The 25364-nt window shown below is 47.4% G+C and overlaps 1 protein-coding gene across 3 annotated transcripts in view; it reads left to right on the top strand.

The window, feature by feature from the left end:
* The window catches only part of MORF4L1 (mortality factor 4 like 1), a 38471-nt gene extending 13480 nt beyond the window's left edge, over positions 1 to 24991 (top strand). For 2 of the 3 annotated variants that reach the window (XM_029574337.1, XM_029574340.1), the window contains 9 exons: positions 1561 to 1647; positions 7233 to 7313; positions 9630 to 9655; positions 10536 to 10624; positions 11131 to 11232; positions 17026 to 17114; positions 22993 to 23165; positions 24070 to 24154; positions 24475 to 24991. In XM_029574337.1, the coding sequence (XP_029430197.1) occupies positions 1561 to 1647; positions 7233 to 7313; positions 9630 to 9655; positions 10536 to 10624; positions 11131 to 11232; positions 17026 to 17114; positions 22993 to 23165; positions 24070 to 24154; positions 24475 to 24559 (817 nt within the window). In that variant the 3' untranslated portion in view covers positions 24560 to 24991. The remainder of the gene's footprint in view (positions 1 to 1560; positions 1648 to 7232; positions 7314 to 9629; positions 9656 to 10535; positions 10625 to 11130; positions 11233 to 17025; positions 17115 to 22992; positions 23166 to 24069; positions 24155 to 24474) is intronic. The other variant, XM_029574338.1, reaches the window with a different exon arrangement.
* Positions 24992 to 25364: the final 373 nt, after the last annotated feature.

The raw sequence follows: 25364 nt of genomic DNA, 5'->3' as shown, positions 1-25364 counted from the left end.
GGAGCACATAACCCCATTGGTCCTGAGTCCATCTGTCTACACTAAGAAAAACAAAATTATCAGGTAAGTAATTTCTCTATTCTAGCCAAAAAAAATCTTTCAAAAAGTGGAAAAAGAATCTGAATGAATAAAACAGGAAACAGCATAAACACTGGCAAATCAGATTCAAAGCATTGAGAAAGAAGGCAAAGACAGAATTTGAAAAGCTTGCCTTGGAAGAAAAATTTTATAACAACTTTTTCAGGTACGTTTGAAGCAAAAAGCTTGCGAGGGAGTCACTTGGATCATTAGAAGATCAAGACATAAGAGGCACTAAGGGAGGACCAAGGCCATAGATAGATTAAATGAATTCTTTGTTTTGGTCTTTACTGAAGAAGATTTAAGGCAGGTACCTATACAGAAGTGATATTTAAAGGAACTAAAACAAATCTCAGTGAACCTGTAAGATGTAATAGGGCAAACCACCTGTACCAGATGGTATACATCCCAGAGTGCTGAAAGCACTGAAAAATGAAATTGCACATCTGCTATTAGTAATCTGTAAACTATCATTAAAATCAGCTACAGTATCTGAACATTAGAGGGTGGCCAATGTAATGTCAGCTTTTAAAAAAGATTCCAGAGGATGTTGTGTGCAATTCTGGCCACTGCATCTTAAAAAGGTAGAGAGAAGGGCAACCAAAATGATAAAATGGAGGGAATAATTCAGTTTGGAGAAGAGACAGCTGAGGAGATATGATGAGGTCTATAAAATCATGAGTAAAGTGGATCAGTTGTTTGCTCTTTCAGAAAGTACAAAGAGTAGGGAAAACACAATGGAGTTACCAGGTAATATTTCTTAACACATAATAAAACTGTGGAATTTGTCGCCAAGAGGATATGGTAATGCTGTTAGCGTTCTGGGTTTAAAAAAGGTTTGGGCAAATTCTTCAAAGAAAAGCCCATAAACCATTATTAAGGTGGACTTGTGGAATTTTTGAAATCCTGCCAAGTACTTGTGACCTGGATTGGTCACTGTTGGAATCAGGATACTGGGCTTGATGGACCTTTGGTCTGACCCAGTATAGCAAATCTTATCTCCTACGTTTGGCTTAACTGCTGAAATCCCAGCAATTTTTCAGACCAAATTACAACCCTAATGTTAGAGAGAGCTCACAACAAGGAGTGGGAGAGGGGTTTTCCTCTGTGCGATTGAATATTCTTGTCTGTGCAAGCAGTTTTGGATTCAGATGACTTTATTTGCAAGACAGTTTTACGTGTGTTGCCAAAATAATATACATAATGATTAAAATAGAAGAAAAAAAGGAAAATATTACTAAGTAACTTACTCCCAGGTCTGCTGCTGTGCCTGGCCAGCACTTGAAACAAGTTCAGTGCAATCTGCGGCACCACAAATGGACAATGGCTCGTGCGGTCCGTTGCAGCATTGCTGCCACCCCTAGAAGTCTGAAGAAAAGTAGCACAAGTGTGTGCGCAGGAGAGAGAAGCAGCTGTGCATGTTTATTTGTGACTGACGAAGTCTGTGCACGCTCCTGTACTGATGGCTGTTGTTCTTTGCAGCTGGGATGAGTGGGTTCCAGAGAGCAGAGTACTCAAGTACGTGGACATCAATCTGCAGAAACAGAAAGAACTTCAGAAGGCCAATCAGTAAGTATCGCGGGGTGGGGGGGGTCAGCCTGCAGGAAACTTTGCACTGGCTCCCACTCTCACTTCCTTTTGCCTTGTGTGGTTTTCTCTCTCTGTCCCTCTCGCCCAGTTACATCATTTTTTTTGTCAATAAGCGGGCTGAATTAGCCATGACAACATCCGGTGGCACCAAACAGATTTATCTTTCTAGCTAGTAGAGCTTTGAGCTCTACTGAGTATGTGCAGGAATTCCCACTTTGCCTCAAGAGCTGCCTCAGTCTTTTTTATGTCTGTTTCATTTTATTGCCTTTTTTTTTCTCTTCAGTTGTTGCCTCGCTGCATCAGCAGTACTACCAAAAGAAAAAGAGAGAGAAGAGAGATTTCCATAGAGAGGGAACAGAGTTTCTGTATCAGCTACTCATTCTCTTCTCTTAAAATCATCTCAGGGGAAAAAGATTTTGTTTGCTGCCAGCTAATATCCATAACTGATGGACAATAAAACGTGTTATTTCTGCTTGTGGCTAGACCATGATCAGGTAAGCCGCCAGGCTTGCAGTTGGATGTCCTCTCGGTCTTGGCGATCTAGAGCAGTAAAAATAGAGGGCCTATGTTGATACTGAAGAAGCTGCAGCAAATAATCAACCTGGAGTGCAGATGTCTCTGCCATGCAGAGTTGAGCTGAAGCTCCTCAAGACCCTCCCTATCAGCCCAGATGGCAACTGCTGGGTTACGTGAAAATGGCTGCCATGCATTGACATCAAAATGGCGCCACTCGGCAGAGCCTCCCCATGCAGTGAAGCATAAGCATCGCGGTGCATTAGCACTAACAGCGCAGACAAATCTTGGCTTCTTAAAGCACAATGCATCAATGCAAGCACCAACCCATGATGCATTAACGTACCCAACCCACCAGTGCATAGACGCATCAGTCGGATCTTTTCCACCACTACATTGTTCTGTTCCCACAGCACTCGCCCAAACTTCGATCTTCACTTTGCCTCCAATACATGCCTCCTTGTAGCCTCTGAGCCACAGTTCCTTATCTTCGGTTGAAACAGTCATCTTGTTCAGGAGTTACACACCAGTCTATTTCCTCATTGAGACATCAAGACGAACCTACCTGTATTATCATATTCATCTTCACAGTCCTGGCCAAGTGTGCCTTCACTGATGTGTTCATCTGAGATTTCAGGAATCCCTTCTGATCCACTTCAGAACTGCTGGACCTCATATCTCCTCCAGAAAATCTGTCTTGCTCAGAGTTCATTGAAATATTGAGCAAAGCTTTCAATGTCAATGTACAAAAAGGATAAGGATCCTCGAGTCAAGGTCATGGCACTACTTTGAATTTTGGATATCCCATCGGACCCAGTAGCTCTTCCAACATATCATATTGAATACTCTACAGATAAAATTGTGGTAAACGCCCATTTCTGGCATTACAACAACCAGAAAGCTAGACTTCAAATACAGGGTGCAGCAGTGTGCAACTTCCACACCAGTCAGTGGTCATGGAGTCTGTGCTTAAAAAGCAAAGAAAACGAGACTTTGTTCTTCTTTTTATTTAAATTCCGCTTTTTCTGGCACTTCAATAGGTAGGTATTTGTACCTGAAGCAATCAAAGGTAAATTAACTTACCCAAGGTCACACAAGGAGCAGCAGCAGGATTTGAACCCTGGCTTATCTGGTTTGCAGCCACTAGGCTTCTTCTCCACTCCAGGAAAGGCCCACAGAATCTTTGATAATTTTGCAAAGAAGGTGTTTCAGGGCTTCATGCAGTGACTGATTTATTTGCTGTCACTCCCACCCCTTCCCCAGTTAGGGGAACAAGATGACAGGGAAAGGTCTAAGGCACAGCCCCAGAGTTTCTTGCTGCAGTTCAAGAGTAGCTTCTTTGGCAAAAAATGTGAAAATCCTACAATACATTAAAGCACTTACATCTTTTATATTACATTATAAACCTTCCTTGTACCTGTATAATTTATTTTCATTTTATTGGGTGAGGAAAAGGGATCTCTCGTATCAGTAACGAGAGGAAATCTCAGGGATGGGGAGAGAAGAAAAGGGAAGAGGGACCGGAGCTGAGGAAGAGCAAAGGTGAGAGGAGATCAGAATTTAGGAAAGGAGGAAGAGGGAGGGAACCTTTTGGGATTAAGGAAGAGGAGGTAGCTGTAGGAGGGGTTGGGATGGATTCCAGGGGGAGAGAAGAAGGATCAGAAGGTCCTAGAACTGGGGATAGGATCTGAACTGAAGTAATGTGGCACGGTAGGGCCGTGAAGAGGAGGCAGGTGACCCTCATGTGCTCTTCTCCTGCTCTCCCTTGTATCCCTTCTCTAACCTCTCACCCAGTCTGGTACACACACACACACTCGGCACAATCCCTTCTCTCACACACAGATATGTGTCCGAGCTGATCTCCTTTCATCCCCCAGTGATGCCTTACTCAGTCCCTCCTAACCAGCCCAAAATGATCCTCTTTGCTCTGTCTGCTCCAGGCTTATCCCCTGCATGCTACCTGGGAGGGGAGGGGCTGGGTAGATTCAACACAACTGGAATGCAGCAAACTTTCAGCCAGCCTGCTTTCCCCCCCCCCCAGGTGTTTGCTGCCCTAGGCCCAGGCCTAGTATTCCTGTTGACAAATCCAGACCTGGCTCCATGTTAACTGCCCAAATAACTCATTACCAGTTTACATGGTCCAATGTATCCATGATTGTATACTGAAACCATTTATTCGCACTGAAACTGGCAAATCTTTTTCCCTGCACAGTCTCTGCTAGACGTAGAGAAAGCCATTTGCCGTCTCTTACTTTCTGTCTTGGGTTCTACTGCAAGAAAATCCATGGCCTCCATAGGAGCAAAATACATGGCCTGGCTTTGAGCCAGCTGCATCCAGGAAGATGTTCATGAAGAGCTTGCAGACCTCCCTTGCTTGGGGGATAATGTTTTCAGGGACAGACTCGGAGAAACAGTTACAAAAAAAACCCCTTTGTCCACAGCACCAAGTCCACAGACTATGTCCAGGTGATCCTTTTTCTCCTACAAGAGGCCTTATGATCAGTGATGTCCTTATCAGTCTTTTCACCAGTATCGCTACCACCCTGACAATTGCACAGACAACAGCACCAACAGCTGCCAGCTAGATCTTGCCAGAAGACCTGATGACAGCCGAAAAGATCCCAACAAACCTAATTGAAATCTGTTTCAAGATTGTGATCTCTACTGTCCTAGAGAATCTCGACCCAGAAGGGGCAGAATTCAATCCTTTCTTGGAGCAAGGTGCCAAATCAAGATGGAGAAGTGAGTCTTCAAAATTGTACAGTATGGATACCATATACATTTTCTCAACTCCCTTCCCTTCCGTATCTCAGAACTCTCTGGATCTAGCACAGTTACGTCAGCTTCTCATGGAGGTACACGTCTTCTCCAGCAACATGCCATAGATCTGGTCCCAACCTCACATATGGAACAGGGCTTTTACTCTTCCTAATTCCAAGAAGATGGGAGGCATGAGGCCAATCCTAGGCTTGAAACACCCAAATAGCTACTTGCACCGGTAAAAGTTCAAAGTGAAGTCGCTCAGCACCATTCTCCCTTTTGTTCAGAAAAGGGACTGGATGTGCTCATTGAATCTGAGAGGCATATGCTCGTGTTGGTGCTATTTTCGCTTTAAGGTGGATTCTCCTCCTTACCAATACAGGGGTACTATCGTTTGGCCTTTCAGCTACTCCCAGGATCTTCAAATGCCTCACAGTAGTAGCAGTTCACCTGAGATGTCGGGGAATCTAGGTGTTCCTATATCTGGATGACTGGCTACTAATTGCATCCACACAAGAAGGGGGATATTACAAGCCTTCCTCATCACAATCCAGCCTCTACAGAGCCAAATTCTTAATCAACTTTGAAAAGTCCATCTTGGTTCTGACGGAGCATGGCAATAGATTCTTTGAAAGAGAGAGAGCGTTCCTACCCTCTGACAGAACGTGAACGCTCTGGTTTGAAACCTATCACTTTGCACCTCCATAACCTGCTAATTCTTGATTTTCCTGGGCCACATGGAAGCGGCAATACATGTTATTCCATTGATCCAGCTACACATCCGTTGTCTACAGTAGACCTTGCAACCAGTGGAACCAGTTCACACAGCCATTGAGCACAGTAATTTACATTTTTTGGGAGATGAAACAAACTCTGCTGGTGGCTGCTTCCTCGAGTCCTTTGGGACAGAGCTCTTCCTTATCAAGTCACTTTGGTGATGGACTCCTCCACTAAAGGATGGGAGCACATACACAATCCTCTTGGACACAGGGTGCCTAGCTTCTCAAACAGCATCTTCTTCAGATTAGCATTTTTGAACTAAGAGAAATTAAGAATGTGCTCATATGTCTCCTGCAAGGGAAGAGCATCTTACTTTAAATAAATTGCCATGTTTTACATGAACAAACGGGGCAACACAGGCTCCTGGCAACTCTTCTCAGGAGATGCTGGAAATCTGGCAGTGGGCAATCAACCATCAAGTGACCTTTTAAGCCATGTACCTACCTGGAATATCCAATACATTGGCAGATCACCTCAGCAGAGTGTTTCAACCTCACAAGTGGTCTCCCAGACCACAGTCAACGAACTCTTCACATTGTGGGGCCATCCATCGATTGACCTTTCTGACAGAGCAAAGCCAGAAACTTGACTAGTATTGCTCCATTCTTTCAAGTGATCTCAATTTAGCTCAAGACACTTTCCTACTAGATTGGAGAGCAAGCCTTGTGTATGCTTTTCCACCACTACCTCTTATTGCAAAGACAATACAGAAACTGCTTTGGAATCAAGGCTAAATGATTCTCATAGCTCCAGATCTTGCTATGATCACTATTGTTAAGTGGCCCCACATTACCACAGCTAATTCATCCTGCTGTCTACAGATAATTCTTAACTTTACCGACCTTTACACCAATCCCTTCCCCAGGACTTTGATTTCTGCTGGCTGCTACCCATCCTCAGTTCATTCCTGAACAAACCCCACCAACGATAGTGGGAGACCCCAGGTGTAACCCTTATCCAAACCCTAAGACATTTGAGAGCGAGGACACCCCTTTCTCCCTGCACCAGTAAGACACAGATTATTCCTGAGCAAGGGCATTCCATCCCCCTCTAACCCTCAGTAAACCCCACAAGTCACTCTCGAGCAAGGATTCTCCATCCCCACCAACCAGACCAGGTCATCCCTGGATGTGTTAATTTGGTAGGTAGGAAAGCATGGATCCTATGTCCATCCACAGAAAGAGGGTACGGCTCCTGCACACATCATCTGGAGAGAAAGGAGGGGGCAAATCCTACATACATTATCAGGAGGAGGAGGGTGCAAGTACTACACCTGTTGTCATAGGGAAAGAGGAGATGCTATCATGGAGAGGGGGTGTAGCTCTTATGCACATTTTGGGGAGGAAGGGAGGGAACAGATCAACAGGTGTTACTGTGTGGGGTGGGAGCAGAATGCAGGCAGTAGATTCTGGATGGCGCTGTGTGCTGTCCCAGAGCCTGTTGTAATTATAATGTACGTTAATGGAGCTGCCTCCTGAGAGTGGGTGTAACTGTGCACATTACTGTTGAAGGGAGCAGTATGCAGAGGGGAAGATGAGAGGAGCAGCCCCAGGAAAGAAGACAGCTGCTCTGCAACAGAAGAATGTAGACGTGTAAGACCCTTTTCTCCTTTTACCAGTATTTAGTTCTTTCCCCCTGTTGTTTGTGCTCTTCATTCTCTGCCCCAGATGGAATGGAAATGTACTTATTTATTTACATGGTACATTCCACTACATTGATCAAAGCGAATTGGAAATAAAACATTCACAGTTCAGTCAGACAAGATATACAAGAAATGCAGTGTGACATGGGATTGCTTTTCCACTTTGATGCATTTGTCAGGGGAAATCATTACATCTCGGATGCATGTGTGAGATCCTTACTGCATGGAATGAAGAATGTGCTCGGACACTTCTGTCTGGCTGATGAATTATTGGGGGTATAGGTTGGTGTGTAGGAGTTGTTTCTGCTTCATTCAGGTGCCTTTAACATGTAGTAATGGCCTAAGCTTGCTGGCATTATGGTTAATTTCTGCTAACATAAAATATACAACTTATAAAATTATACTTGTAAATAAAATGATCTACCTTATAAATGGCCTGTGACCGACGGCCCGCAAATGCGCAGTAGAGACCAGCTCTACCGCGCATGTGCGGGCGAGCACGTCGCTCTGAGCCAGCGTCAGAAAAAAAGAAAAAACAATGGCGGCGTCCAGTGGCAGCGGCAGCGGCGTTGGGTGGCGGCGTCCAGTGGCAGCGGCGGCGGCGGCGTTGGGTGGCGGCGTCCAGTGGCAGCGGCGGCGGCGTTGGGTGGCGGCGTCCAGTGGCAGCGGCGGCGGCGTTGGGTGGCGGCGTCCAGTGGCAGCGGCGGCGGCGTTGGGTGGCGGCGTCCAGTGGCAGCGGCGGCGGCGTTGGGTGGCGGCGTCCAGTGGCAGCGGCGGCGGCGTTGGGTGGCGGCATGTTGGGTGGTGGCGGCGTCCGGTGGTAGCGGCGGTGGCGGGAGGCAGCGGCGGCGGCGTCCAGCGGCGGCGGCGTTGGGTGGTAGCGGCGGCGGCGGGGGCGTTGGGTGGCGGTGGCGTCCGGTGGCAGCGGCGGCGGCGGCAGCGAGGGAGGAGAGAGAGAAGGAGGGACTGACAGAGAGGGAGGGACTGAGTGAGAGGGGAGGAGAGAGAGGGAGTGGGACTGAGTGAGAGGGAGAGAGGGAGTGGGACTGAGTGAGAGGGAGAGAGGGAGTGGGACTGAGTGAGTGGGAGGGAGTGAGTGGGACGGAGGGGAGAGGGGGGAGGGAGATAGAGAGGGAGTGGGACTGAGGAAGAGTGGGACATAGAGGGAGGGGGGAGGGAGTGGGACATAGAGGGAGGGGGGAGGGAGTGGGACAGAGGGAGGGAGTGGGACTGAGGGAGAGGGGGTGGGACTGAGGGAGAGTGGGAGTGGGAGAGGGGGAGGGAGTGGGACTGAGGGAGAGTGAGAGGGAGGGAGAGAGGGGGGGGAGGGAGTGAGACTGAGTGAGAGGAGAGGGAGGAGTGGGTGGGAGGTAGGGGGTGGAGGGGAGAGAGAATGAGGGGGAGGTGAGAGACAGAGGGATGTAGCCCTTTTTAACGGCTTAACGGCGGTGGCAGCGAGGGAGGAGAGAGAGTGAGGGACTGAGTGAGAGGGGAGGAGAGAGAGGGAGTGGGACTGAGGGAGAGAGGGAGTGGGAGGGAGGGAGTGGGACTGAGGGAGAGTGAGTGGGACTGAGGGAGAGTGAGTGGGACTGAGGGAGGGAGGGAGTGGGACTGAGGGAGAGTGAGAGGGAGGAGAGAGGGGGAGGGAGGAGTGGACTGGGAGGGACTGAGTGGGAGGAGTGGGTGAGAGGGAGGGAGGTAGGGGGTGGAGGGAGTGGGACTGAGGGAGAGTGAGTGGGAGGAGAGGGAGGAGTGGGTGAGAGGGAGGGAGGTAGGGGGTGGAGGGGAGAGAGAATGAGGGGGAGGTGAGAGACAGAGGGATGTAGCCCGTTTTAACGGGCTTAACGGCTTGTACCTGTATAAAAGGACAAGATTTACCACATTCACCAAATAGTACTGATCATAAAACTATGTAACCGAACCTTAATGGCACCTGTCTAGAATGTATGTTCCTATACATTTATCATTTTATGTGCCATCCTGTAAACCGTTGTGATGGTATTTAACTTAATGATGGTACAGAAAAGATTTTAAATAAATAAATAAATTGGGGGAGGGGATGGATAAGACAGGATCTCATGAAATTCAAACATGTTAGAAAGAGAGCAGTCACCAGCAACTTTGTTCATTGGACTGTGTGGGCCGACAATGCAGGAAAAAGTGCCATATGGAGCTGCATGGGATGGCTCTTCCATTGCCGTCTCTGCACTCTAGGCACTGCCCCAAGCGGTTTCAGGTTTCAGACTCTGCTTTTCTTTCTCTGCAGAAAAACAAAAAAGAACAAACAGAAAGGTAAGAATTATTTTAAAAATATTTTTCATACATGCATGTGTGTAGATTGGAAAGTAATAATAAATTTAAAAATTCTCCTGTTTGTGGGCTATGCCAGAAAATTGCTGAGTGTGGAGGTTGAAGTCAGAGAGGTGTTCCCTGTACGTACCTGGATCAGTCTAGACTGTGGATTATGCCTCCCTTCCAGCGGATGGAGACAGAGAAAAACTTAACCTGATGTGCCACCTGCATCTCTTCAGTATTTCTCTGTCTCCAGCAGGTGGAGGTGGTGCAAACCCTGCAGTCTTGCCCTGATCTTGGGGTTGAGGCAGTCTCTTCCTAAAAAAAAACCAAACAAAAAAAGTGAATCAAACAGGACAAAGCATAACCTCCCAGGGGGTAAGCAGGTCCTGGTGAGACCATCCCCCCTGTTTGAGGAGCTGGGGTTGGTGACCCCGCGGGGCATCTGAGAGGTAAAGCGCCTGGGGGGGGGGGATTACTGGTGGTCCGGTCCCTCCCCCCCCTCGTTCTTATCCCCGGCCCAGTTACAATACTTTTATTTATTTATTTTTTTTTAAGGCAAGGAGCAGCCCGTCTGCCTTCTCTGCAGTTTTTTGCTTGCTGCTGCAGCTGCTGTGTACTTCTACGGGCCTGGGTTCGGTCCATAGAGGTGACACTGAGCATGGGAATGGGAGGGGGCATCAGAAGGCTGAGCGAGGACAGACCAGTGTTGAGCCTCGAGGGTTAGTGGAGTTGGAGGGGTGAGCATGGACAGACTGGCATTGAGTTCCAGGTATTAGTGGAATCAAAGTTGACAGATTGGCATGGGGGAGGGGTGATAATGGAGTCGAATGCGGCCAGACTGGTCTGGAGCACAGTTTCACAGGTGGTCTCTCCCCAGCCCCTGGAATAGGAGAATGTAGCAGCACTAGTGAAACACCACAGCCTCCACGGAAGAAGAGGGCCCGTGTAGACCCCACGGTTGAAAGTGTAAGTATATTCACTCAAGCTTGAGAGTGGTGTGTTTGAATTATTCTCATAGACGCCCTGGGAAGTTGCTTTCATTTTTAGAGCACCTTTGTGCTGTTTTCGTGACCCCTGTTAATAGAAGGATTTATTGTATGGGCCTGATCAGTAATGGAGAGCCTTAAAGATGAGGCTTCGGTTTCATAGGGCACATAACTGTGGTTCCCTGTACGTACCCAGATCAGTCCTGACTCCTGGGTTTATTCATCCATTGCAGCAGATGGAGACAGAGAAAGTGAAAACTGACACTGCATCAAATATCCTAGTGCCACTTGCAGTTCCTCAGTACTTCTCTGTCTCCAGCAAATGGTGGCTGGTGAATATGGTTCTCCTTGCTTCAGTAGTGTCACTGTTTTTTGTGCTACTTCTGTGAGCTGGAAGGTTGTGGGTGGGTGTGAGACTCTGACTTTTAGCACTGCTTGGCCGCTATCTGCTGGGTATAATTTTACTCCTTGTTCTCTGATCCACAGGAGGAAACATTTATGAACAGAGTTGAAGTGAAGGTTAAAATTCCAGAAGAGCTCAAACCCTGGCTTGTAGATGACTGGGACTTAATCACCAGGCAAAAACAGGTGCCCTCTTCTTCTAATATACAACCTCCAGTTCTGCCTGATCTGACTGCAAGGCATTACCTGTATCCTCTTGTCTTTACTGGGATTGATAGGTTATATCTCCTCCCAGTAACTACAAATATTTGTAAGAGCTGTCACTGGGGTAAGGGACTGGTAGCTGCCACCAGTGGGTTTTGCAATCCCTACCAGCAGATACAAGTAGAGAATAAAACCTTTTTCAGGCTCTGCCATCTGCAGTCCCTCAGTATTTGTTTCCAGCAGATGGTAGAGGTGTAAAATCTGCAGTCTTGAGTTTGGAAAAATTTTAAAAAAGAAAGCAAGAAAAAAAGATGAGAAGAAAAGAGGATTTGGCTCATGGTCGAGCTGGGTGAGCTGGCGGTTGGTGATCCCTGGCTGTCTTGGCCCAAAGTAAGCAGAGGACTTGAGTCAGGGGTCCTGAGTCCTCTGGATCCCCCTCACCTGTTCCTGGCTTCAAGACTCAGGAAAGTATCCCCTTATTGGCTTGTTCTGTCTGACGGCTGCCTTGTTTTTTTGCAAAAAAACCCCAAAAAGTAAATAAGTGGGGCGGGATCTGCCAGTGCTTGGGTCCTGCTGGCTCTGCTGGTACCGGAAAGGGGTGAGGAGGGAACCCGCAGCCGGGAGGGCACTGCAGCATGTGTCGGGAGACCGTGTTAGCACATCCGGGGTCAGGGAGGGCTCTCAAAGGTGGTGCACGCGTGTGAGGACAGCATGGCGTCGACCACGTAGGAACTCTGGAAAACGGTGTTCGTGCCTGATTATGCCTCCGGAGGTGAAGGCAGCTCCTCCGAGACAGCAGGCAAATGTTTCACCTGATGGGTACGGCAAAGAGGTCACCAGAGATGAGGAGGCGGCAGCCATCTTGTCTCCATGTGGTAGAAGCAGATGGAGTGCGGGGAGGACAGAGACTCCCCACTCCCACTCTTATGGTTGGTGCAGGGCTTTCCTGAGAACCGGGAGAAGAGGGGAAGAGCCCGCTGAGGAGTCTGCTTGAAGCTTATTTAGCCAGGCAGGATATCAGTGATTCAAAACAGTTTTTCACTGGGTTTTGTCCTGCTCCTGCATAAGGCGGAAAGAAGTGATGTGCCCACACACGATACAAGCCATGTGGTCCGCTAAAGTGTGCAGCAGGAGCCTCATAGATGATAAGTCCATCTCTGCACGTTGGGAGGATCCTCAAGAGGATGCTGAGGTTCCAGAGGCTCATCAGTCCCTTTTGGATCTGGAGGAGGTTCCAGTGGTGAAAGGTCAGTTGCCTTTTCTGGAGGAAGAGTTGTGTTCCCTCATCCCTCAGGTTCTTGATGAACTGGTTTCTGCGGGGTGCAGAAGGCTCCAACCGATGGCCAGTTCCAGGCAGACGGCCCAGTTGGAGGCCAAGATAGCCTATGTGACTTATGCGCTGTAGGATTTGGTCCGCCCATCCATTAGAAGCATGGTCTCAGCACTTGCAGCTGACTCCTATGGTTGCGAAAATGATTAGCAAATGAGTGGTCTAAGAAGCAGCTCTATAATCTCCCTTTTAAAGGGGCATTGGTGGTTCAGGGAAGATCTGGACCAACTGATGAAACATTTGGAGGAGTCAAAGGGGAATGAGTTGCTGGAGGATAAGAAGAGTGCCAAGAAAACATGCCCATATGTTCTCTGTTTTCAGGATATGAAGAGGCTTCGCTGCGGCAATAGTTCTTCAACCTCTGGAAGGCAGCAATCTTTTTAGGATGCCCACAGACCCACCCCAGGAGCTTTTTCTTTCCGGTCAAGGGACCAGTAGAGGAAAGCTCTTGCAATGAAGCCAAGATGGGCCACTCTGCTGTTGAAGCTGTACAGTCATCATTAACCTGCTAGTACGGGGAGTAGATCACAGTCACGTCAGCCCAGGGGTCTTGGAGAGACAGTTGAGATTGAAGGTGGTGAGAGACAGTTGTGCTTGAAGTTCCTCGCCCAATCGGAGAAGCTGTCATGAAGTCGCAATGCACGTTCTGAGGCATGTGAGAGACTGTTCGGGATGTACTGCAGCGGTTGCAGAGGCTAGATGCAATTGTTTTAGTCCTGCCAACTGAATGCAGACAAGGGAGGGACTTGATTTATTTCGTAATTCCCAAGAAGGAGGGTACTTTTACAGCCCTTTCTGGTTCTTCAGAAGGACTATACAGTGCTGCAAGTTCTGTGTTTTGTGGAGGAGAGTGTTCCTGCCGGCACTCGATCTAGCAGAGGGCCTAACCACGTTCCCTTACTCACAGGTCATCGGAGGTTTCTGAGGTTCATGGTATTAAGGCATTTCCGGTTTCGGGTGCTCCATTTTCGGCCACCATCAATACCGTGGACTTTCACGAAGATGGATGGTAGTGGTGGCGGCAGCAGCCATGAGAAAAAAGGGGGATTCTAGTTCATCCTTCTCTGGATAGCTCATCAGAACGTAGTCAGAGGACAAATGTGGTCAGGGATTGGCAGGTCATGAAGAGATGGTGATCCCTGATTTGGGGCATAAGCCTGGTAAAGTGTCATCTAGTGCCGGCCCAGTCATTGGGAGTACCTGAGAATGTAGTTCGATGCCTGTTTTGGCAGGAGGTTTTCTTTCTTCAGAGACAGTAGTGAAATTGCAGGCACAAATGACTCGTCTGTTGCATCTCTCAGTGCTCTGGGATTATTTGCAAGTCCTAGGCTCCATGGCTCCCACGCTAGTTTTTGTACCATGGGTGTTTGCTCACATGTGCCCCTTCCCGGGGGGGGGGGGGGGTTTGGACCATTGTTGGAGGAGGAGTTCTGCCATTTCCACGGCAGGGGGACTTCAGATCCAAGCTCTTGTGGTGGTTTTCATGCCACAATTTGGAAAAAGGGGGAGGATCAAGACTGGGAGGTGCTGACCTCGCATGCCAGCCTCGGAAATTGGGGGAACTGTATCAGGAACAGGCTGAAGGTCTTTGGTCACCCAATGGAAGCATCCTGGTCTTTCAATCTATTGTGAACACAGACGGTTTGCAGGGCGTTGCCATTCCTTCCACAGGTCTGAGGAAGAATGGTGAGAGCCTTCTGTCCTTCATCCAGGAAGGACGAAGTGATAGGATGGTTCTGGAGGTCCACGAGCTGTTTGGGCAGATCACCATCTGGAGGGAATAGCAGCACCATATGTTGCAGGAGTGGATAATGTGTATGCTGATTATCTCAGCAGGCAGCAGTCGAACCCAGGGGGTAGGAGTTGTCCTCTGAGACCTGGAACCTCATTTGTGTCAGGTTGGGGGAGCCCCAACTGGCTCTGATGGAGCTGATGAATCACACATGGCTATGTTGAGGCAACTCGATTTTTCAGTCGTGGACGGGAGGTTGAGTCCAAGGACATAGATTCTCGGTTCTTCCTTGGCAATTGGGGATTCTGTTGTGTTTCCTTCATGATCTCTCGTAGCCACGAATGGCTCTGCATAGTGCAACATCCAGGAGCGGTGATTCTGGTGGCTCTGGAATGACCGCGGCATCCGTGATTTGCGCTTCTGGTGCCTCTCACAATAGGGCCTCTCAGGTTGGCTTATCAGCAGACAAGAACCCATCCGGATCGGGCGGGTCATTTTTATCTTGCATCTTTGCTTTGGAGAGATGGCATTTACGGCTGAAAGGATGCGTATAGCCGGTTAATTGACACCTTGCTTCAGGCTAGGAGGCCTTCTGCATCTCTGGCTTATATCAGAGTGTGGAGGGTATTTGAATCCTATTGTTTGGAGGAAAGTCTGGAGCCATTGTGTGGGGACAGCCTTCAGATCTTGTCCTTTTGCTGCAGCCTTGGTATGCCCAACAGGCAAGCTGCGGCGGAGGTCATTGGCCTCTCTTCCAAATGTTCGTTTTCTGAAGGGGGTCAAACACTTGCATCCTTAGATTCGTAAGTCATCTCTTAGTGGATGTTAACTTCTGCAGATGCTGTGTTGACCCCCATTTGAATCTTTGTGGATGGAGTCAATGAGGGACCTCTCCTTGAACGCAGTTTTTCGGTAGGTCGGATTTTGGAGGTTCAGGTTTGGTCCTGTAGTGTTCCTTTCTGGCGGATTACGAACGATTGTATGATGCTGCATACAGTTTCCTCAGTTTTACCAAAGGTTGTCTCCTCCTTCCATGTTAACTAGATGGTGGAGCTTTCGGAGTTCCTACATTGGTCAGTGGATGTGTCCCATGCAAGTGAAGTTTAATTATTTGGATGTTCTTCTGATTCTGTTGCGGTGTCTTATGATCACTAACCGTTTTTGTGAGGCGGATCATCTCTTTGTATTGCTTAGTGGAGCACAGAAAGGATATAAGGCATCTAAACCCATGATTTCTCTTAGGCTGAAAAAAATAGGCCCTTTAAACCAATCTCTGTGAAGATTGAATGGCCCTAGAGGGATTACGAGCACATTCTTCAAGCAGCCTCCTGGGTGGTGACACCTCGATATAGATCTATAGCTCTCTCGAGCTCTCTATAGCTCTCTCGAGCTCTCTATAGCTCTTGAGCTCTCTCGAGATCTAGATAGAGCGAGAGATATCGAGAGAGAGCAGCGACATGGCCTTTGCTTCCCACTTTCAGCAGACGTTACTAGGCGAATGTTCAGGCTCCGGAAGATGCTTTGTTTGGTGAGGGTGTATTGTGAGCCGATTCTTTTGGGTTCCCACCTAGTGTAGGGGAGCTTGGATACATCCCACTTGTCTGGACTGATCTGGGATATGAACAGGAAAGGAAATTTGGTTCTTACCTGCTAATGTTTGTTCCTGGAATACCACAGATTGTAGCTGTGATTAGGGCCTGCTTCAGGAGTTTCTGCTTGTAATTATGTTGAACCAATGGAGCTAACCAGTGCTTTAGTTACTGTGTTGGCTGTTGAGGCTCCAGTTCAGGGGGCTCCAAGCCTGGGTTCTCGGTTCGCCTTTGAAGGGAACGTTTGAGTAGGAGTTTTCTTCCTCTTTGCTGGCTTGGGTACGGGTCAATAACCCACTGGTCTGACGTGACTGCCGGTTATGCAGCAGTGCCTCAAAGTTTTGTTCTCTGCCTCCAAGTGTGAAAAGCGGAATATAAATCTAAATAAAGTAAAAACTGTGGGCATGAATTAGCTCTCCTCTATTTAAATCCTGTGCTAATAGTTATTACTCGCTGAAGCTTGAGTAAAGTTCCTGGGGCTGAACCAGAGGTTCGTGGTGCAGGGGTCCAGTGCTTGGAATTTATTCTCACACAAATAAAGCATAAAGCATGTTTTATGCACAGAAAATATGCTTTGTTCATATTTTGTTGTAAGTGCATAGATTGTATTTTGTGTGCTTTATATACAGAATACACACACAATGTTTTCTGTGGAGAAATATTTTATATCTGCAGCGCATATCTTCACATATTTTCAGGTTAGCACCCTTTTTTATTATATCCCGATGCATTAGCCACACCATTAACTTTTACTGCATCAGTGATTAAATCAACTTTTACCACATGAGGAAAGAAGCAGGAGTTAGAATTTAACTCAAATATTTTTAGTTGCATTTTATGACATCAGCTGTGAACCTTGAAACTCTGCTGCTCCTTGGTGAGATGTTTTACTGCCCTACTTGTTCACCTATACTTGCAAAAAGTCCTGAGCATTGAAGGCTTAAGTAATTTCTGGCGACTGCACAGTGAATTGTGGGTTACTTTGCTATGTCATCTCTGTCCTGGTCTGTGGGTTGACTGATGTAAGGGTTGCTGCTAGAGTCCCTGTCCGAGCCCCTGGGATGGAGGAAGGTCACAGGTCAGCTCGCTGTACTGCCACTGAAGTATCTGTCTCCTCTCTGTAGCTCTTCTATCTTCCTGCCAAGAAGAACGTGGATTCTGTGTTAGATGATTATGCAAATTACAAGAAATCTCGTGGAAACACAGATAACAAGTACGTAGCAAACTGTGATGGGGGTGAGACATGCCTTGATGGACTTTATTAGCTGCTGTTCTTAATGACCTGTCTCTTCTGACGCCATTCTGGGGCTGCCAGAGATTTGTAGCATTTTTATTGCATGAATAAAGAGTTAGATTGGGGCATGTGATGAGCGTGGTGTACTTGGGTATCAATAAAGCCTCTGACATGAAATTGAATGCTCTTGAAAAGGTTGAGCAGCCTGTGGAGGATGCGAGGGTAGTAAACAGGTTGAGTGAGTGATAGCAACAGAGGGCAGTGGTAAACGGAGTGCATTTTAAGGAGGTGGGGGGAGACCAGTACGGTGCCTCAGGGATCATTCCTGGGGGCCGCTTCTTATTACTTGTTCCCTGTACGTACCCAGATCAGTCCAGACTGCTGGGGTTATGCCTCCTTTCCAGCAGATGGAGACAGAGAAGCACCTGAAGGGCACCCTCTCATAACCTGGGGTGCCACGTGCGCCTCTTTAGTATTTCTCTGTCTCCAGCAGATGAAGGTGGCAGAACCTGCGCTCCTCTGATAGTTTAAAAAAAAAAGAGAAAGGAGATTCTAAATTTTAGGGGATTCTGTTTTCTGGTATTCCCTTCTTGCCATTGTTAGATCAAGCAAGTTTAAAAATAAAATAAGATAAAGGGACACAGAAGAGGCTTTGCTGTGCCGTTCCTAGTTACAGGTTGAGCTCGGGGTTGGAGGCCCAGCAGCTCACGGACCCCGGGAGATGGCAGCCTGTCCGGGTGAGTACCGGTGGTCTGACCCTCCCCTTCGGCCGTAGCCTCAGTGACCTTTCATTCCTCTGCACAGGCTTAAACTAACCTAGAAAAAAAGTAAGGCTGCGAGCGGATGATTGCTGTGACCGCGCCTTGCTGTTAGTGTCCTGCTCTCTTCCTCCCGGGTGTCTGACACAGTCTTGTGGGGGTTCCTTCTTTGGCTGACGCTGTTCCCCTCCCCCCCCTCTTTTTTCCATGCCGTGTGCAACGCAATGTGCTACCTGCGGGGAGCTGGCTGCTCGGCTCTCCCGCGATAATATATGTTTGAGATGCCTCCCAGGCGGGGAGGGTCCCTCAATGGCAGCGGGGAGGTCAGGATCCAGGTCCCGTGCTTCGGCCGGGTGCTCCGGCTAGTCGGCCGGCCACATTCCTGCTTAGTGCGGGAACGGCGGCCATCTTGGATGTTGCTTCGTCGGCAGGGGGAGGAGATTCTACCTCACTGCTTTTTCCTCCCGATTTAAGTCCTGAGGGTTCCCTTGGACACTCGGCAGAATCTCCCATGGGGGCTTTACCACCGGCTCCATTTTCTGCAGATTTTGTGCTTTTAATGCACAGAGCTTATTTGGCCAGTCTCCCCAGGCTAAGGATCTCCGTCCCGGAGCTCATCTTCAAGGGATAGGGCCCCCTCCTCCAAAGATTCCAAGATCATCGGAAATGCAGGAGGTTAACAGGATTCGTACGATCCAGGGCCAAGGTGATCAGGATTCGGCCCCAGACCAGGACCTCTATTCTCACCCTAGCCTGGCAGTCGAGGGGGATGATTTGCGGGTGCTTCACCTATTCCAGAGGGATGAGCTTGACCCGCTGATTCCACACATTCTGGCCGAGCTCGGAATTACCACCCCTCAGGAGGTCCCGAATGACTGCACCGTGGCGGCTCACTTCGGTCTAGCGGCATGGCTTTTGAGAGGAGAAGGTTGAGAAGAAAAAGGTATCCGGAGGAGGTTATTTCCAGCCTCATACGGGCGCAGAAATCTTCTACCTCCCTTACCTGTGTTCTGGTCTGGAAAGTCTTTAACTCCCGGTGTTGAGGGAGGGCTCTCCCCTCAGTGTGCTTCAGTAGCTCAAATCCTCTGTTTTCTGTAGAACGGCTTAAGCAAGGGACTATCCTTCAACTCCCTCTGAGTCCAGGTCGCGGCCTTGGGCTGCCTGCGAGGGCACATTGAGGGAACAACTCTTGCGTCTTACCCCGATGTGATTAGTTTCCTGAAGGGAGCCAAACACCTTAATCCCCCTGTCCATCCTGTTTGTCCGATGTGGAGACTCATTCTGGTATTACGGGTCTTGTGTGAGCCTCCGTTCGAGCCCCTCAAGCACGCGACTCTAAAAGATTCAACTCTAAAAGCAGTCTTTTTGGTGGCAATTTGTTCGGCTAAATGAATATCGGAACTTCAAGCGTCGTCTTGTCGGGAACCGTTTCTCCGAGTCCAGGGTGTCGCTCCGAACTGTCCCATCTTTTCTCCCAAAGGTTGTCTCGGCATTTCATGTGAATCAATTGGTAGAACTTCTGGCTTTTCCGGATTCGGATTAGTAGGCTACACACTCTAGAGAATTGAAGCGGCTTGATGTTAAGCGGGTTCTCTTACAATACCTCGAAGTCACTAATGATTTTTGGGTTTTGGATCATCTTTTTGTTCTCTGGAGTGGCCCCAAAAGAGGCCATAAAGCATCCAAGCCTACAATTGCTCGCTGGCTGAAAGAGGCGATTGCTTCTGCTTACATTTGCCAAGGAAAACCCGTGCCAGAAGGTCTCAAGGCGCATTCCTTGCGCTCACAAGCAACGTCCTGGGCAGAGAGTCAACTTATGTCACCACAGGAAATCTGTAGAGCGGCAATGTGGAAATCTTAAGAACATAAGAACATGCCATACTGGGTCAGACCAAGGGTCCATCAAGCCCAGCATCCTGTTTCCAACAGTGGCCAATCCAGGCCATAAGAACCTGGCAAGTACCCAAAAACTAAGTCTATTCCATGTAACCATTGCTAATGGCAGTGGCTATTCTCTAAGTGAACTTAATAGCAGGTAATGGACTTCTCCTCCAAGAACTTATCCAATCTTTTTTAAACACAGCTATACTAACTGCACTAACCACATCCTCTGGCAACAAATTCCAGAGTTTAATTGTGCGTTGAGTAAAAAAGAACTTTCTCCGATTAGTTTTAAATGTGCCCCATGCTAACTTCATGGAGTGCCCCCTAGTCTTTCTACTATCCGAAAGAGTAAATAACAGATTCACATCTACCCGTTCTAGACCTCTCATGATTTTAAACACCTCTATCATATCCCCCCTCAGTCGTCTCTTCTAGAAAGCTGAAAAGTCCTAACCTCTTTAGTCTTTCCTCATAGGGGAGTTGTTCCATTCCCCTTATCATTTTGGTAGCCCTTCTCTGTACCTTCTCCATTGCAATGGCAATCCATTGCTAGGCATTATTGTCTCGATGTGTTCAGAACTTTTGGCTGTAAAGTCATCCGAGCGGGACTCTCCAGATCTCACCCTACTTAGGAAAGCTATGGTACATCCCCCAGCAGTCTAGACTGATCCGGGTACGTAGAGGGAAAGGAAAATTGGGTCTTACCTGCTAATTTTCGTTCCTGTAGTACCACGGATCAGTCCAGACACCCGCCCTTTTCACTGGAGAGTCAGCTCGATTACCTTCTGCAGATATCCTCAAGTTCCCTGTACGTACCCGGATCAGTCCAGACTCCTGGGTTTTGCCTCCCCTCCTACAGTTGGAGACAGAAGTTTTAACGGACTCCGTCCTATACCCCTGAGGTGCCACCTAGAGTCTGTTAGTATTTCTCTGTCTCCAGCAGATGGTGGATGTGCAAAACCTTTAGTCTGGATTTAGTGTTAGGTTTTTAGTTTTGTCGGTATTCATTCCTTAGGGAATCTTAAAAAAAAAAAAAAAAAAAAAAGGGAAGGACAAGGATTTAGTTAAAGAAGATATCTCTCTAAGCCTCCCGGGGGGTTGCTGAGTCCTGGTGAGACCATCCCCTCTGTTAACAGAGGCTCTGGAGCAGAGGGCTGGGAGCCCTGTAACTGCCCAGGATTGATTTTAAATGATACCACATCATAAAGTTGGAAGCTGTGAATGGTTTTTAGTCCAATTGAATTTTTAAGGTAACAATAATATATTTAATAAATCCACATGGGAGATGGTGTCCAGATATGTTTAGCCATTAAAAGAAGTTTTACACAAAAGTTGATTTTTATCATTTATATCCCATTTTTAACAATGATGATTTTAAAAGTTTTAATATAAATAGGTAAATTTCAATCTTAACTGATGTTGTATGTTCTGTTTTATTCACGTCATTATTTATTTGTCACCATTTTAATGTTTAGTTGATGTCTCTCAAATTTATGTATTCATATATATTTTTTGATTCATTTTAATGTTTTATTGATGTTTGTTAAATTTATTTTATGTTTTTATGATTTATTTATAGCCCCTGAGGCAGCCGTTTTAAGAGCGGTGATACTCGGCCTGAGTCGGCATTTGTTTAATGTCTCCACCACTATAAAGAATTGGAAAAGACTCTGGCATCTACCTCTTTAATGTTTACCTGTTGCCCTAGGTAATAGGCTAGGATCTGTTCCTTGCAATGAAAGTGGGGAGTTTCTTTGAGGCGTTTACGTAATATTATGGTCCCACAGAAGAGTGGCTGGCCGATCTGTTTAGTTTTGAATTCTGAAAAATCCATTCTTTGGGTAGGCTGTAATGATCTTTCCCCAAGAGGTATTTCTTGTATGGATAGAACATTGGCGTCAAGGCTCACAGATGATTATCGTAATCTAGGTGTCATCGTTGACTCTAAATTGTTGATAATGAGCCATGTTAAACATGTTCTGAAATTGGCCTTTTAGAAATTGAAATTATGTTGTCACTCTTAGATTTTCATTTGGTTTTACGAGCTATAGTGCTTTGCACCGTTGACTATTGTAATTCGTTATATATTGGATTACCAATGTATTTTATTAGGGTTGTACAGCTTGCCCAAAATGCAGCAGTGAGGGTTATTTATGGATTGCATTGGAGAGATGCTGCTGTAATGTTGCCCATTGCTTAGCATTCATTATTTGTTTTGTATGCTGCTGCATAAGGCTGTTTATCAGGGATTCCACAACGTGTTCTGCGGTCCTTTTCTCAATCATTTACATGTTCTCACTAGGACAGTGTGTAAGTTGCAGACAAGTAGGTCTAGGGCGTGTTTTGCCATGGAACAAGTTGCCTTCACTGTAGATAGGCTATAAAAATGTAAAAATAAATACATTAAAGAGTCAGACTACCTGAAACTTCAGACATTGTCATTCTTGTTTTTGTAAGCCTGCCCTGTATAAGGTCACAATAGCAATATTTTGGTATCTGATGCGAATGACTGGTAATTATTAATATTATTAATTTATTTATAACCCACTTCGGCACTTCATAGAGGATTTGTATTTCCTTATCCCCGGAGAACTTACAATCTAAATTAGTACCTGAGGCAATGGAGGGAGAAGTGACTTGCCCATTGTCGTCATTAGGCCCAGTAGTGGGATGTGAACACGAGCTTCCCTGGTTCGTAGCCCGCTGCCGCTCCACTATATGTGTTTGTATGTCAGAGCAGTATTTTATTATGTGTTTGTGGTACTCTGCATGGGACACTTTATCGATTCACAGACTGTAAGATTATTAAAATGAAAATAGAGGGGATCCAAGGCTGGGGTGCTGCTAGGAACCCAAGGCACCCTCATCGCTCCCTGTGTCCAAGCACAGTGGCCTCTGACAGGTGGAATTGCGTGGGAGAATCTGTCCCAAGCTGTGGCTTCTGTGCTTTGTGATAGTGAGAGTGCCTGCTGGAAGCCCGCCGTGTTTAGCTTATACAGGTGGAAGCAGGTCTGTGCTTACAAGGAGAGCTCTCCCAAATGATAGTCTTTGTACAAGGCTTAGCACTGTCGTGGTGGCACTGGGTCCTGGGCCAGCTGCATCTGCTGACACCTGTCTGACCACCATCCGTTTTCAGCAGGCTCTGCATGTTCCTTGGCTTTATGCTTTCTTTTAACGTCCTGTTTCTTTCTTTGTCCCCATGTTGTGCGTGTCAGAGAATATGCAGTGAATGAAGTTGTCGCAGGGATCAAGGAGTATTTTAATGTCATGCTGGGTACCCAGCTGCTCTACAAATTTGAAAGACCACAGTATGCTGAAATCCTAGCAGATCATCCAGATGCTCCCATGTCCCAGATCTATGGAGCGCCGCACCTTCTCAGACTATTTGGTAGGTTCTGGCTTGCCCGTTTGTCCCTGTTTAATTCTTCACTTGCACATCTCACTCCTGCCACTTCCCTTTCTACAATTCCTCCAATACTTGCCTCCTTCCCTGCCGTGACTCTCCATTGATGCAGTGCCAGCTCCTCTCTCTCCTGTCTGTGCTGCCTCTTTCCTGCTTCCCTGGGCTTCAGCTGAGCTGTGCCAGCACTGAATGCCAGGTGAGGACGGGAGTGGTAGGGAGGATAGTTGGTAAGTTTGGGTTCTCAGGCTGGGTAAGACGGGGGAGGGGGGAGCTGTTGACCCATTCTTCTGAGAGAAGAAAATGGCCTGAGGGGGACGATGAGATTGTGGGGCTGATGGAGCTCTGCTGTGGGGGTGTGCACTGAGGGAGAGGATTGAGATTTGATGGGAGGGGGTAATTGAGAAGAAGGCTGGATCGGAAAGGGGAGAGAGAAAAACAAGGATTGAAATGGGGGGAGGAGGAAGAGGAACTGAGCAGACCCAATGTAACTCTGTACTCCATGGAGTACGATTCCGATGTTAGCACTGCCTGCTACACCGTAAAATGTTTCCATTGCACGTTCTGAAATTGTATAAATGGGAGCTCCAGATCCCTTCTCTCTTGGTCTTACCAGGTACTTGTGACTTGGATTGCCACTGTTAGAAATAGGATCCTCGGTCTGACCCAGAATGGCAGTTCTTATGTCTTTATGATCCAGAATATTGTTCTATATGAATATCTTTAGGGAATTAAACTGCCAAGCTTGGCTTCCATGCCATATGTGACGCAGAGAGAGATCTTGCAGGTGTCCTTGGGAGACAGCTCGCAGCCTGGCACAGCTTGTTGGGTGAGAAGGAGCAGTGGACAGCCTACTGGTGACTCTCTGCTTTTCTGCCTTTCCCTGGAACAGTGCGAATCGGTGCTATGTTGGCCTACACACCCCTGGATGAGAAGAGCCTTGTTTTGTTACTCAACTATCTGCATGATTTCCTGAAGTGAGTACAGCTTTGAGCACTGGAACCTGACTTGGATCAAACTGCTGCTATCAGTGGGTTACAAGTGTCCTTTAGTGTCTGAGAGCAGAAGGAGGGGGGATGTCGTGGTCCGTCAAGGAGCGCCATAGCATTTACTGTGCATGGTAGCACCTGATAAGCCACTTTTTTTCCAGGTGAGGTTTGTAACTCTCTTCCTTCTTGGTAGAGTGGGGGGGGAGGGGGGAGGTGGGAGGTGTGTTGGTGGAACAAGCTGCTTACAGCTTAATTTCCTGTGCATGCTCTTCAGGCTGATCTCCTGCTGTCTTTGCTTCCTCCCTCAGATACCTTGCGAAGAATGCATCCGCCCTCTTCAGTGCCAGTGATTATGAAGTAGCTCCACCAGAATACCATCGGAAAGCAGTATAGCAGCACATGGTGGCAGACGGAATGCCCCTCACTGCGTTCTTTCTGTGTAGAACGTCTCCGATGCCAGGGAACCTGCGGGAGAAGTGCTGCCCGCTAGTGGCTGGAATGCAGGAAGATGTCATTACTGTACAGGACCATTGCCAGCCACATCTGTAGCTTGGACATGAAGCATGAAGGCAAAGTTTCTTCTCCTGTCCCCACAGAACCTGAACAAGCCAGCTTCTCTTCCCATTCTTCTCTGTCTGCATGATGCGTGAACCCCTTTTCTGATGGACAGCTCATGTTGGATTTTTTTTAGTTCTCTGTGTGCTCCCGCTGGATGCTTGGGCAGTGAGAGCCTTTCATCCTTTTGTTGCTGCAGAACTCTGGGAAGAATGACCTCTCCAGAGCCTGACTGCCAGTTTCAGAATAAAATCTGTGTGTTTCCTCCTAGCCTCTGGTAGCCTGTTTTAACCTGCCCTTCCAGTTTTAAGCAATAAGATTCTAAAAAGTCCCAACGGTGAGGTAGATGTAGATATTGTTGCTATCGCAGAGACATAGTTCAATGAGTATTATGAATGAGCTATGACCATAGCAGGCTATAATCTTATAGGAAGGTCAGAGAGGGCAAGAAAGGAGAGAGAGTAGCTTTGTAAGTGAAAAATATTAAAGCAATTCAAGTGCATGGGGAAAGGAGAGAGCACTGTGAACCACACTGATTAGAGCTGCAGATCTCCAATCCAGGTGGAGAAACTAGAAAGTGATCTGGTTGAAGACATCAAAAAGGTAGGAATGAAGATAGAGGTGGTGTTGGTCGGAAAAATTA

The sequence above is a fragment of the Rhinatrema bivittatum genome, chromosome 13 (assembly GCF_901001135.1).
Source record: "Rhinatrema bivittatum chromosome 13, aRhiBiv1.1, whole genome shotgun sequence".
Classification (NCBI taxonomy): domain Eukaryota; kingdom Metazoa; phylum Chordata; class Amphibia; order Gymnophiona; family Rhinatrematidae; genus Rhinatrema; species Rhinatrema bivittatum.
This window is presented reverse-complemented; position numbering and strand designations above follow the sequence as displayed.